Below are 13,009 nucleotides of genomic sequence, written 5' to 3'. Positions count from 1 at the left end.
GATGTAGTGTTGGACTTTGAGAGGCATAGATGTTAACACTCAGTTACCCATTCTATTAGTACGTTGAACTCATTAGCAGCAGTACCTGCTTTGATTGCTTAAGGCTCCCCATCTTCATATTGTTGCTTTTGCAATATCTTGCATCTTGACTCCCACTCTGCTTCCCCTTTTTTTCTTCTTCTTCTGGACTTTTTAAAGTCGCAGAATTATTTCTTTTGATGTTCCTTTGCTGGATTGTTTTCAAGGCTTTGGAATCTTTTATCACTGTTTTCAGACGACAGTGTGGTATTGGACAACCCTCAGCAAGTACAACTATAACCATTGCACTATACTATTGCACTACCTTCTTTCATCCATTCTCTTTTGCACTCATCTCTATATAATTATTTGTTATTAGCATGCACGTATGCAATTTACTCTGCTTCATGCATGCAGGGAAAGTAGTCTGGTGTATGTATACCACAATAATCTAATCAGAATCTGTTGAAACTCTCTGAATGTGGATTTTTCAGAACTTTAGGCAAGCTTCATGTTGCAATGCACTCCCTTCTCAAAGCATCCAACTCAGTTTGAGCTTGATTTGTGCCCTTTTTTATAAAATCTGAAAGCAAGTTGTAGATTTTAAACTCTTCTCCAGAATGCCCCTAGTCTCCGCATCACCTGTAGTGTCGTGCTGGGATTTTTACTTCCTGTCTTCCAGTGAGCCTCCCATTGTCCAGATACTCATGTGATACTGTTCAAGCTGATTGCCAACTTTTCCTCTTGAGCTGCTTGGTGAGTAAACCACTTCTGAGATGGCCAAATCACTGTCCAAGTGATGCCTCTAACATGGACATTCATAAAGTATTGACAATTACTTGCCCTGGGCTCAGAATGTCTTTACCTCTGGGTCACCTCACCGTGGTCAAATGTTGTTTCGGGTTGCAATCACAGACACTTCTTCAATCAGCGGCTTCTTCCTTGGTGTTGTGTTGTCCTTGTGAGACCACTCATACTTCATTTGTTGACCCACCACAAAATAGTTAAATATTCAATCATCACTGTAAGACCTTTGAACAGCCAATCATGGTGAACCCAAACCTCTTGACGATGGCCCCAATATTCATTGTCTTGTCATGGATGTAATTGGGCCAGAAGAGCTTTTTATTGTTCTGTATCTCTGAATAAGTAAGTTAATGAAAAAAATAAAGACTCTACAGAAGATATTAAAAAGTGCTGACTGGTTCACTGGAGCCTCCCTTCCCCCTACGTGTGACATTTTTCTATGCAAAGGTCCTGAAGCATTGATGAGGATCCCTACCACCCATTGCACAATCTCTTTGACCCACTACTGAAAGGATTGAGGCACAGAAGCTTCAGGACTAAGACTGCCAGGCTGGGTAACAGCTTCATCCTTTAGGCTGTGAAACTAATGCCGTTACCAAGGTCTTGTCACTAGGATGGCAAGCTGTTTACTGTTTTCCTCTGCTGAACACTTCACATGGATTTTGAATTATACTTTGTTACCTTATTTGTGGTAATATGTGGTGTGTGATAGGCACCATGGTCCAGAGGAACTTTGTTTTGTTTGTATAGATGCACAGTCACGTGACAACAAACTTGAACAATCAGCTAATCTGTGTTTCATTTCTCCTGGGCTGGGGTGATGCATTCTGAATGCAGTACTCAGTGCGGGTGAATTGCTGTTTCATATTGTCATGCTGGGAGGTTAAAAGTGAAGAGGTGAAGAGACAGGTGTCACATTTCCTGCGATTGGATGGGAAGGTACGAAAAGGCAGGGTTCAGTGAGGTAGAACAATGAACCCAGGCAAGAGAATCTTGATGAGCTTTGAGGAAAGGTGGAGCAAGGTCAAAGGGCTGAATGATCTAGTCTCCTGTTTCTCGTTGTCGAATGGTATCGGTGATTTTGCACTTCCAACTGATGATAGATTGAGATTTGCTGCAAGGGAAAAAAATAATGCTGTCCATGCAGTATATTGGTTTTGTGATGCAGATATATCCTTGAGAACTCTGGAGAAAGTGTAGTGCAGTTTTAAGTGTGCATTTTTAATATTTGTGTCAACAGCAATGAATGTCAGTTAATTAGGTGTATTGACGTTATTGACTTTCAATGTGTTTCTCATGCCATGAAATTGATTTGGAGGTAGAGTGAAGTAAAAAACCACATCTGAAAATGAATGAATGAAATTAATTTATTTCAGTCTGTACAAACATAACAAAAAGCATAATTTACAACAATGATTTCATAATGATGATTTCATAGGACAAAATTACAACTAAAAACATAGATATTCTTTAAAACAGACCAAAAGGGTGTAGGCTGAACCTACAGCTATATTGCCTACCCCCTCACTTATACAACGACATCGCTGACGTCAATCATCACATCAAAAACAAAAAAATTTGTAATTTTTTAACACAAAATCCAATTCCAAATGTCATTTATTTACATTACTGCCATTAATTTTAAATCATGTATTTTATATTTGTTCATTAAATAATTTTTAAAACTTGTTAATTGTGGTGCATGTTTTTAAATTCTTACTACAACTGTTCCGTAGATTCATCCCTCTGACTGAAATACGGTGATTTTTTACATTTGTTCTTATCCTTTGTTTTTGAAATATACATGTTCATCTCAAATCATGTTGACTTTCTCTCATTTTTAACAACCTTTGGATACTTTGTAGTAGCTGTCCATTTTTTACTTTATACATAATTTGCATTATTTAAAAATCTACGAAATCTCTGAATTTTAAAGTGTTTAGTGTTTAATCTAAAATTTACAAAAGAAAGGAATTATGCTGGAATTGTTACTTCCTAGAACGTTAACAATTGGCCTGTATGAGCCATGTATCTATCTGCATTGTATTTTTGTTGTGTTTATTTTTGTTATGGTAGTTAGTCACATGGGTGGGAGCATGGAGAAGCAAAGAGTTTTAGTTATGTATTCATGCTTTTATCGTCAGAAGTTCACGCAGAGTCTAAAGCTAGGGCGTGAGCCAGAATGATATCTTTTTCGCTGACCACTTAGAACTGCTTCATTACATTTAAAATTGCTTAGTTAGTTTGGTAGCTTAATTGCGTTGGAGAAATCTAAAGTACGTTTAATACGCTAAGGTATTTGTTATATCGCTTCAGTTTAGTTTCATTAGTTTTTATCGCTTCAAAGTTGTTCTACTAGTTTTTTAGTAAAGGATTGAATATATTCTTCAGCTTTGGAGCCTTGTGTTTGGATTGAGGGAAGGCAGATTGTACAGGATTCACCCCCCCCACCCCCCGGGCCGTGTTTAGTTCCTAAGTGACGTTGGCTTGTTCAAGTGGCTGCCACTTTAACTCTTTTCCTGTCACCACAGAAGCTGCTTGTCTTGCTGAGTGCTTCCAGCATTGTTTGTTTTGGTTCAATAGTGATTTTTTTTAGCCGTTAAGGTCTTATTAAAGCAAGTTGTTCTGAGATTTTTTTAATGAAGCCAATATTAGAATAAATTTACCACATTTACTTAACAGTTTGAATGTAAGTTGGTCAATCCCATGATAACTCTGTTTTCTACCTAAAGGTACCTGCATATTCTCATGATCTTCTGGTCATTCCTTGCTGGAGTCGTCACTTTCTACTGCTCACTTGGACCGGCCTCACTTGTACCCAATATTCTCTTCTCTATTGAGCGCAAGCCAAAGGTAAATCTAAGTTTTTATTTTCATAACTCATTTATTCTCATGATCTGAGCACTGCCATCTTGAAAAACTGACATTTTATTGGTGATGGTATGGCTATGGTTTAAGGACTTAGACCCACTAGTGATATATTTTCAGGGCAGAATAGCACTTGATTTGGAAAATGGTGGTTCCCACACACCTGCTGCCCTTGTTCTTGATGAGAGTAGTGGGTTTGAGGACATGCTATCACAGAGGCCTGGGAGTAGCCACAAGTTATTTTGTAGATTACTTTGCAGACACTGTACACTGGTGTTGGAAGGAAGAAATGTTCAGGGCATTGAAAGGGTTGTCAATGAAATGAGCAGCTTCACGTTGGATATGTTGAGCATCTTAGAGTTTGGTCTGTACTTGTCCAGGGAATTGGAGACTCCTGACCAGTGAAAAGTCTTTGGAGTGTCGGGAGGTGACACATTGACCACAGGATCACCAGCACTGGATCTCCTCTTGGGCCTGTTACTGTGCCATGCGGTTTAATGTTGAATTGTCATGCACTATCATGAAGAGCAGACTCGATGGACTGATTGGTTTAACTTTGCTCCTATGTCTTGTGGTAAGATGTGCACATATGGGCTGCTTCATTTTCTGAAGAGTTTTGAATGAAATTAATCTTTGTGCAATCCTTAGCAAAAACCTCGACATCACATTTTATGATGGAAGCAGGTCACCACTGAAGTAGCTGGAGATGTTTGCAGTTATGATATAGCCCTGAGGAACCTCTGCTGTGATATTTAGGGGTTGGAGGATGATTAAACCATGACAACCTTTTATCCTACTCCAACATCAATCTAATCCTTCCCTTCAACAGAAAATCTCCACTTGAATCCAAGTACTGTAACTAATGCCTGTTAGTATCAACCATTGTCACCCTGAGATAAAAGATACTGGCTGTTCACTTTATCTATGCCTCTTATGATCTTATGCACCTTTATGAAATTCTTCCTTATCCTTCTTCCCTCCAAAAAGAATAGCCCTAACTCATTCAACCTTTCCCCATGAGGCTGTAATCCAGTGAGAATCCTGGAAGGTAAGCCTCTACCGCACTTGCTCTCTAAGACTTCCATATCCTTCAATTAATGAGCTGACCAAAACTGACCATCTTACTCCAAGTGTGGTCTAATCCGAGTTTTATAGAGTTGTAATATTACCTAGGGGCTCTTCAACTTCACCTTCTTAACCCCTACAGCACAGAAACAGGCTCTTCATCTGATTTAGTTCATCCTTGGAGCTGGACACCAAGATCACTCTATTCCTCCGACAGGCATCGCTAATGAGTTCACTCCATTGCGAAGAACCCTCCCATTAATTTTGTACTCTACCGTCAGGGTAGGCTCAGGCAGAGCAGCCATTGTTGGAGTGTGAGGGCTTTGGCTTAACAGGTTTCAATGTGAACCGGCGAAGGCACGATTAACAAGAGGCAAGCCTTTTTCTTTTTTTAGTATAGAGTAGATAGGATGGAATGCTGCTGTCAGATGTGGGAATTCAGGATACCTGACTGTTTCCCTGATGACTACATCAGTGGGGATGTAGTCTACAGCAATCTTCAGCTCTTGACTGTTGGGTCAAGGAGTTGGAGCTGGAATTGGGTGTATTCAGGATCATTTGGGAGGCTGAGATATTATAAATGAGACTTTTGAGGAAATTCCACCCAGAGTACAGGCTTTGGACAGTGGATGGGTGACCTTCAGAAGAAAGGGGATTAAGAAGTCAGCACAGGTTTCTCCTGTGGCCATTCCTTCAGCAAAAAGTATACCTCCTGGGATGGGGTGGGGGGGGGGTAGATCTACCACATCACAGCACCAGCACCAGGCTGGTGGCACAGTGGCCTGCCCTGAGGCTCAACAGGGAAGGGTAAATTCAGTGCGGTAGTTATGGGGACAGAAAGGAGAATCTATGGCTGCAAAAGAGACATGAGAATGGTGTGTTGCCTCCCAGGTGCTAGGGTCTCTGATGTATTGGAGCAGCTGCAGGATGATTCTCAAGGGGAGGGGGAGCAGCCAGAGGTCCCGGTACATATTGGCACCAGTGACACAGGCAGTAAAGGAGAAGAGTTCCTATACAGTGAGTATATAGAGCTAGGAAAGAGGTTGAAGAGAAGGACCTTGAAGGTCGTAATCTCCAGATTACTCTCTGTGCCATGGGCTAGTACAGGTAAGAATGGGGTGATAACAAAGATGAATGAGTGGCTGAGGAAATGGTGTGGCAGACAGGGTTTCAAGTCATTGGATCACTCGAACCTCCTCTGGGGAAGGGTGGACCTGCATAGGAGGGACAGGTCGCATCTGAACTGGAGGGGAACCAATATCCTGGCCGGGAGGGTTGCTGACACTACTTAGAGTTTAAACTAGTTTTGTAGGGGGTGGGGAACTGGAGCCCTAGGTCAGTAAGGGAAAGATTCGTCTGGATGGTAGATGTCAAGGAAAGTATTGAAAGACAAAATGAAAATAACAAGTATAATGTGTTGGATAGTTTGAAATGTATGTATTTTAATGCTAGGAGTATTGTGGGTGAGGGTGATGAACTTTGAGTGTGGATCTGTGCATGGAACTATGACATTGTAGCCATTACTGAAATTTGGTTGAGCAAGGGGCGGGAGTGGGAGGTTAATGTACCAGGTTTTAGAAGTTTTAGAAAAGATAGAGGAAGAGATAAAAGAGGGGGGAGTTGAACTACTAATCAGGGACAATATCAGAGCTGCTCTTGGGGTGACGTAATGGAGGGGTCAGACACTGAGTCCATTTGGGTGGAACTCAGGAAAAGGAAAGGTACAGTCACCCTGATGGGACTGTACTACAAACCTCCTAATAGCCAATGGGGCTTTGAGGAACAGAGTCGGATAAAGGAAGTGTGTCAGTGTTGTTGCCATGGTTTCAACCCCCTCCCTCCAATATAAACTGGACCTTCTTAGTCCAAGGGGTTTAGATGGGGCAGAATTTAAGTGTATCCAGGAAGTTGTCTTAATTAAAATGTAGATGGTCCAACGAGAGAAGAGTCTGTTCTGGTGTTGGGTAATGAGCCTGGCCCACCTTTCAGTGGGTGAACAGTTAGGGAACAGTGACCACAACTCCTTAACTTTCAGAATAGCTGTAGATGAGGATAGGTATGGTCCTTGTGGGAGAGTTTGCATGATATTGTAGGCATCACAGAGTCATTGCTGAAAGAAGAATAGGGAGTCAGGTAGAAAGCTGAAAAACAGATGCTTCATTTCGACCGTAACTGCTGGTACAGTGCACAGTAAAAACGAGACAACATTTTTCAGGACCATGGTGCTACATGAAACAGTACAAAAACTACACTGAACTATGTAAAAACAACAAAGAAAAAAAACTACACTAGACTACAAACCTACCCAGGACTGCATAAAGTGCACAAGACAGTGCAGGCATTACAAAAAATAATAAACAAGACAATAGGCACAGTAGAGGGCAGTAAGTTGGTGTCAGTCCAGACTCTGGGTATTGAGGAGTCTGATGGCTTGGGGGAAGAAACTGTTACATAGTCTGGTCGTGAGAGCCCGAATGCTCTGGTACCCTTTCCCCGATGGCAGGAGGGAGAAGAGTTTGTATGAGGGGTGTGTGGTGTCCTTCATAATGCTGTTTGCTTTGTGGATGCAGCGTGTAGTATAAATGTCTGTAATGGCGGGAAGAGAGACCCCGATGATCTTCTCAGCTGACCTCACTATCCGCTGCAGGGTCTTGCGATCTGAGATGGTGCAATTCCTGAACCAGGCAGTGATGCAGCTGCTCAGGATGCTCTCAATACAACCCCTGTAGAATGTGATGAGGATGGGGGGGGGGGGTGGGAGATGGACTTTCCTCAGCCTTGACAGAAGAGGATCGGGATCATCCACATCACTGTTCTCAACTTGCTGACAGTGTTCCACTTCCTCAGGAGGTGTTGGCTTCAGGAGTATGTCCAGTGTTGTTTGCCTTTGAACATGAAGGTTGGCCAACACTGGGGCAAACTTAAGGCTAGATTAAAATGGAAAACGAACCAGTGTTCGGCCCCATTACTCCATGCCAATTAAAGCGTCAAACTAGATTAAAAGCATTGAGGCCCGAGAGCGGAAAACAACCAGGTGTAATTCTCCGTGCCAGACGAGATTCCCCACCTGAGCCCGGACAGTCTGCTTGTGTTTGACCCCTCTTCTCATCACTACCGTTGGATGCAAAGACAGGAGTCTCGGCTCCCATGCAGCCAAGTTCAAGAGCAGTTGTTGCCCTGTAGCCGTCGGGCTTCTGGCCCGGCTTCCCTCGCCTCAGTGCTGGCCTGGCTTCGCAGCTCGTACGCTCACTTTTGGCACCATTGCAGCTCACATCCTCTGTTTTTTTCTTTTTAATTTTCACAATTTATCCTCCTTTGCACATGGATATTCTTCATTGCATGTTTTTTTTAAGTGTTCTTTTGTCTTTCTTTGTTTTGTGGGTGTCTGCAAGATGCAGCTCATGAAGAGAATCTCACTTGATGTAATATTTTGTACTTTAGCATAAAGTTAAGAATAAATGACTACAGTTTGAAATGCTATAATTGCCTACTTAATGTGGCTAAATGTACAGAATTACATATTTATAATAGTAGTGAAGTAGGAGCCCTTTGAATATTCAATATTGATGCTGTGCAGAAAGCCTCTGCCTACTACAAACTCCAAATACCCTTTTGCCACAGTGTTGTAGGATGATGCAATGAGTATACAACTAGCCAGAATCCTGAATTGCTCATTCAGTGGCAGGCAGGGATACACCTTTAACAAACATGCTAACAGCAGCAAAGGTCATCTGTTGTCCTTTCCTCAGTGCTTCCAGTGGGATGAGGCCCCATGTGCCACCTAGGCACTAAGCTTAGCTCCAGACGATGTCCAGTAGGACAGAATCTGAATGACCCACATTGGCTTTACTAGCCACAGAGTTATCAGTTGCTAGTTAGTTTGTGAACACAAGAGATTCTGCAGGTGCTGCAAGTCCAGAGCAACACACTCAAAACGCTGGAGGAGCTCAGCAGGTCAGGCAGTATCTGTGGAAATGAATAAGCAGTTGACGTCTTGGACAGAGACCCATCATCAGCCCTGGAAAGGAAGGCGGGGAGATGGGGAGGGGGGATGTGCTAGAAGGTGATAGGTGGAGCCAGGTTTGTGGGGGAGGATGGATGAAGAAAGAAGCTTGAAGGTGGTTGATGGAAAAGGCAAAGGGCTAGAGAAAGAGGAATGTGATAGGAGGGAGAGTGTATCATGGGAGGAGGGGCACCAGGGGGAGATGTAGACAGGTGAGGAGAAGAGGTAAAAGGCCAGAGTGGGGAAATGAAGATGAGAGAAGGGAGAGGGGGAAAAATGACCGGAAATCGGAGAAGTCTATGTTCGTGTTGTTAGGTTGGAGGCTACCCAGAGAGAATGAGGTCTGTGCACAGCTTTTATTTTCTGAAGACTGGTTCTCATTTTAGTGCATCCATAAATATGCAATTTAAAATGTCACAATTCCTGAACGTACATACGACACAGATCTGCAGTGAGAGAGAATGCTGTCTGCTTGCCTGGATAGATGTAATTGCAACCGTTAAAGAAACTACAGGGCCGTCCCTTGATCTGCCTCTCAGCCATGATATAAAATGTGCCTTCCTCCATGCTGTAGCGGGGGTATCTGCCACTGAGAAGATGAAATGCAATAAGCTCTTCTAAATTCTCAACCATGGGCAGAAGGCAGGATGAGACATAACGCCTTCCAGTCACAAAGATTGTGTGCTATCCTTGAAATCCTTTACTGACTGATGCACCATCAATAACTCACACTGAGACGTAAGGCGAGATATCGGCTTTTATTGACTGGAAGAAGGAACCAGGGGTGAGTGTCTATCATACAATGTCCTGGAGACTGAGGCCGAGCGTCAGGCCTCAGATCTCCTTTATACAGGGGCCTGTGGGAGGAGCCACAGGAGCAGTCAGCAGGGGGCGTGTCCCGACAGGCACATAGTTCACCACACTGACTTAACCCTTACAGATGTGTAAACGCATACCCCAAGGGCATTGAGGTGATCAATGTTCTGTGATGGTTACTGGGGAAAATCCTCCAAGTCAAGTCATGAGCTGCAGTTATTCACGTTTTGGGCTGTTAGTAATGAACAGTAAATCATAACAGTGATGCCCGTGACCAGTGTATTTGCAAAACTCCTGCCTTTGTTCTTTTAGGCTCTTGTTGCTCCTTTAATTATTGGATTGGTAAGTGCATCTATTTTCTGTTTCAACTTCCAAACAAGGATCACTAATTTTACTTTTTTTTGTATTTGTAACAGCTGGAACAACAGGAACTATTTCCTCAAGGTCACAGTTGTGCTGTCTGTGGGAAGGTCAAGTGCAAACGACATAAGTAAGTTCATTGGGACTGAAGGACTTTTGCCTGAGGTGAAACGTGAATCTAGACAAGCTGTGAGTGCAAACTGAAGATTGGGCCCTCATGTTGTATTGCTTTGTCCAGCTTGAAGAAAGCCATTGATTTGAGGGAAAATGTGCAATGGTGGTAAATTGCCTGTCGCTTGAATGCAAAACAGTGAGTAATTCAAAGAAAGAAAAAGCTGAATGGGTATGATGCTGAGATATGCATCTTCATTGATGTAACCTGGGGTCTTCAGGTGTTTCGAGCCTTTCAACATCGGACACCCAACCAGGGTTGATCAGCCCTGGTCATGGGTCACACCTCTTGATCCACAACTATCTGGAAGCTCGCTGAGCAGCCTCTGTGATGGTCCTAATGGCTCTTTTCTTTGCCATCCTCGTAGTCACAAGGAAACAGTAAGTTCTATAGGACAAGCACCCAACAAAACCTCTACATCCCACCTTGAGGCTTACACGGTGCCCTCCACCCCTGTCTCTGTGGCACTTCTTTACCACTGCTGGTATTTGGCTTTCTTAATCTGGTCGTCTTAAGGAACTGTCAATTCTACTTTGACTGCCTACTTTGAGGTTTCTGACAGAATTACCACCTCAGGCCTCACAGATGATGACATGATGAAGCTAGGGACCTTTAATTGCTTACGAAGATTCAGTTCCCAGTCAGATGCTGTGGTAAAGAAGCCAGCTGGTTATCTGGTGCTGGGCCGAGGCTGTGGTTGGTCTCCGGCTCTCTGGATTGGCAAAGGTTAATAGCTGAGGGGATATTTCTGCCACTGCCTTCAGCACCTGGTTGTGGGGCAGAACTGTGTTGATATAAATCATTATAGTTGTTCTTTCAATGGATTGCACTCAGCCCTGCAAATAAAGTTGCCTTGCCTGCTCTTGTTTACAACAGACTATGCACCTCTGCAAAGACCGAATGGATTGAAACATACAGAGGACAGATAAATTGTCAATAAAACAAGATCGTTTATAACTGTGGTGTAAGAGTCGCTTCATTGAATTGGGTCTGCAGTTTGGGAGTTGCTATGGATTGCTGTTTTCTATGATTTTATTAAGGGCAGGGATGAAGTGCATAATTATTTCACTTTACACAGCACGCTTCAATCGTAATGCTGAATTTGCATTTGATTCCCGTGACATAATAATTATCAGTTCGAACTGTTCAGTTTCTTTTTCATTGCTCTCACCTTCTGCATATTCTATCAAAAAAGAAGCTGCAAGAAATGTTTGTGGATAAGATACTTTCAAATATGTATTTTCTGTTAACAGGGCCACACTGTTGTTGGAAAACTACCAACCTTGGCTGGGTTTGACAGTTAGTTCAAAGGTGGATGCATCTCTATCTGAAGTAAGTTGTTTCATCTTTGCCTACATTCAACAGAATCGTTTGGGTTTTCAGATAACCACATTATGAAAACATACTCAAGTCCTTTTATTATTTTGGTTACAATTTCATTTTCAAACATCATACAGCACGAAATGAGGAACTGCTGCGTTCGTGCAGAAATCTGCCTCTGGGACAACATCCCATGCTCCCATTAGTCTGCAGGCCATGACACTCAGGGTCTTGGGCTAGATTATTGTTACTTTTTTGAAGTTGTATGTTTTCTGCTATAATAATTACACGTGCTTCTGTGATTATTAGTGACTGTGGTTCTGTGTTTTGCACCTTGGCTCCAGAATAATGCTGTTTCATTTGGCTGTATTTATGTGTGCATGGGTGTATGACAACTGAACTTGAACTTGATTTATTCTTGATAATGTTAGCATTTTGTGTGTTTTTGAATTTGATTACACTTGACGTATACAGAAATTTTGCAGTGGTTACTACTTACGTTGGCATCAAAGTTGTTAACAAATGCCAAAATATTCCATGGAGTAAGAGTTGACAGATGATTGAACCACAAGAGAGTGAGGTGAGGAGTCGAGTTTGTTGTGACTGACTAAAATTGAGCTGCACAGAAGCTGTAATTGGGAAATATCGCAGTCTTTGTTAGTACAGCAAACCTCCCACAGAGAGAGTTCAGAGAATCTCACTCTCCTACCACAACGCTTTATACTTCAACGCAATAATAGCAATAAACAATTAACTGTTTTACCTACTTAATTTTATCATTTTGAATATAGTCAGGTAAATTTATATACCAATATATTTACAATGGTAATGCATTCCAGCTAGCAGAATACTTTGAATATTCAATGCTGGTGTATGTCCCTAAGGCCGGACTCTCAAAATATAACCCTTTTGTTTCAGTTTTGAGGGCTGGTGCCATGAAATTGTAACTAAAACAGATGGCTAGGTGACGATTGATGGGTCCTGAACTGTGGATTAAGTGGTAGGGGATACATCTTTAACAATGTGGCAACATTGTCTTTCCCCAATATTGTTTCAGTGGGATAGAGTATGTCCCATCCCTACATTATAGGTTTGAGCAGCTACAGAAGTATCAGTTGGAAGTTAAATTGTGTACTTGTTTTATTTCCTAAAGACTGGTTCTCATTTTAGTTTATCCATGCATAATTATGATACCCGTAATGTCATGACTCCAGAATAGAGTCAACATTACATTCTGTCCAAGGTTAGTCAGCCACAGTCCTTATGGAATGGGAGAAGGGGAAGCGATAAGGGAGGCGTTTCACTCGGTCGGTATTAAAACATCTGTGTCATAATAATGTTTTAATTTGAATGGTGTTGTATATTAACTTGCTGTTAAATTTACTATTAACAAATGTTACATCCTGTCAATGTTTAGATTATAATAATTCACAAATTCATGCATTAGCTGCTTAATAGCAAATTATAATCACCTCACCCTCATCAGTACCTTCCACTTTCATTAACTCGTCCTCACCCCAGTTCCTGGCCCACCACTCATCGTCAATTAATGGCAGCCTGCCCGTTGGAAAAGCAGTACT

At 42.2% G+C, this 13,009-nt stretch overlaps 1 protein-coding gene across 4 annotated transcripts in view; it reads left to right on the top strand.

Moving 5' to 3' along the window:
* Positions 1-13,009, top strand: part of snx14 (sorting nexin 14) — a 138,819-nt gene that overhangs the window by 1,147 nt on the left and 124,663 nt on the right. For all 4 annotated transcript variants that reach the window (XM_059986585.1, XM_059986588.1, XM_059986587.1 and 1 more), the window contains exons 2-4: positions 3,558-3,678; positions 9,994-10,067; positions 11,363-11,441. In XM_059986585.1, the coding sequence (XP_059842568.1) occupies positions 3,558-3,678; positions 9,994-10,067; positions 11,363-11,441 (274 nt within the window). The remainder of the gene's footprint in view (positions 1-3,557; positions 3,679-9,993; positions 10,068-11,362; positions 11,442-13,009) is intronic.

Source organism: Hypanus sabinus, chromosome 12 (assembly GCF_030144855.1).
Source record: "Hypanus sabinus isolate sHypSab1 chromosome 12, sHypSab1.hap1, whole genome shotgun sequence".
Classification (NCBI taxonomy): Eukaryota; Metazoa; Chordata; class Chondrichthyes; order Myliobatiformes; family Dasyatidae; genus Hypanus; species Hypanus sabinus.
This window is presented reverse-complemented; position numbering and strand designations above follow the sequence as displayed.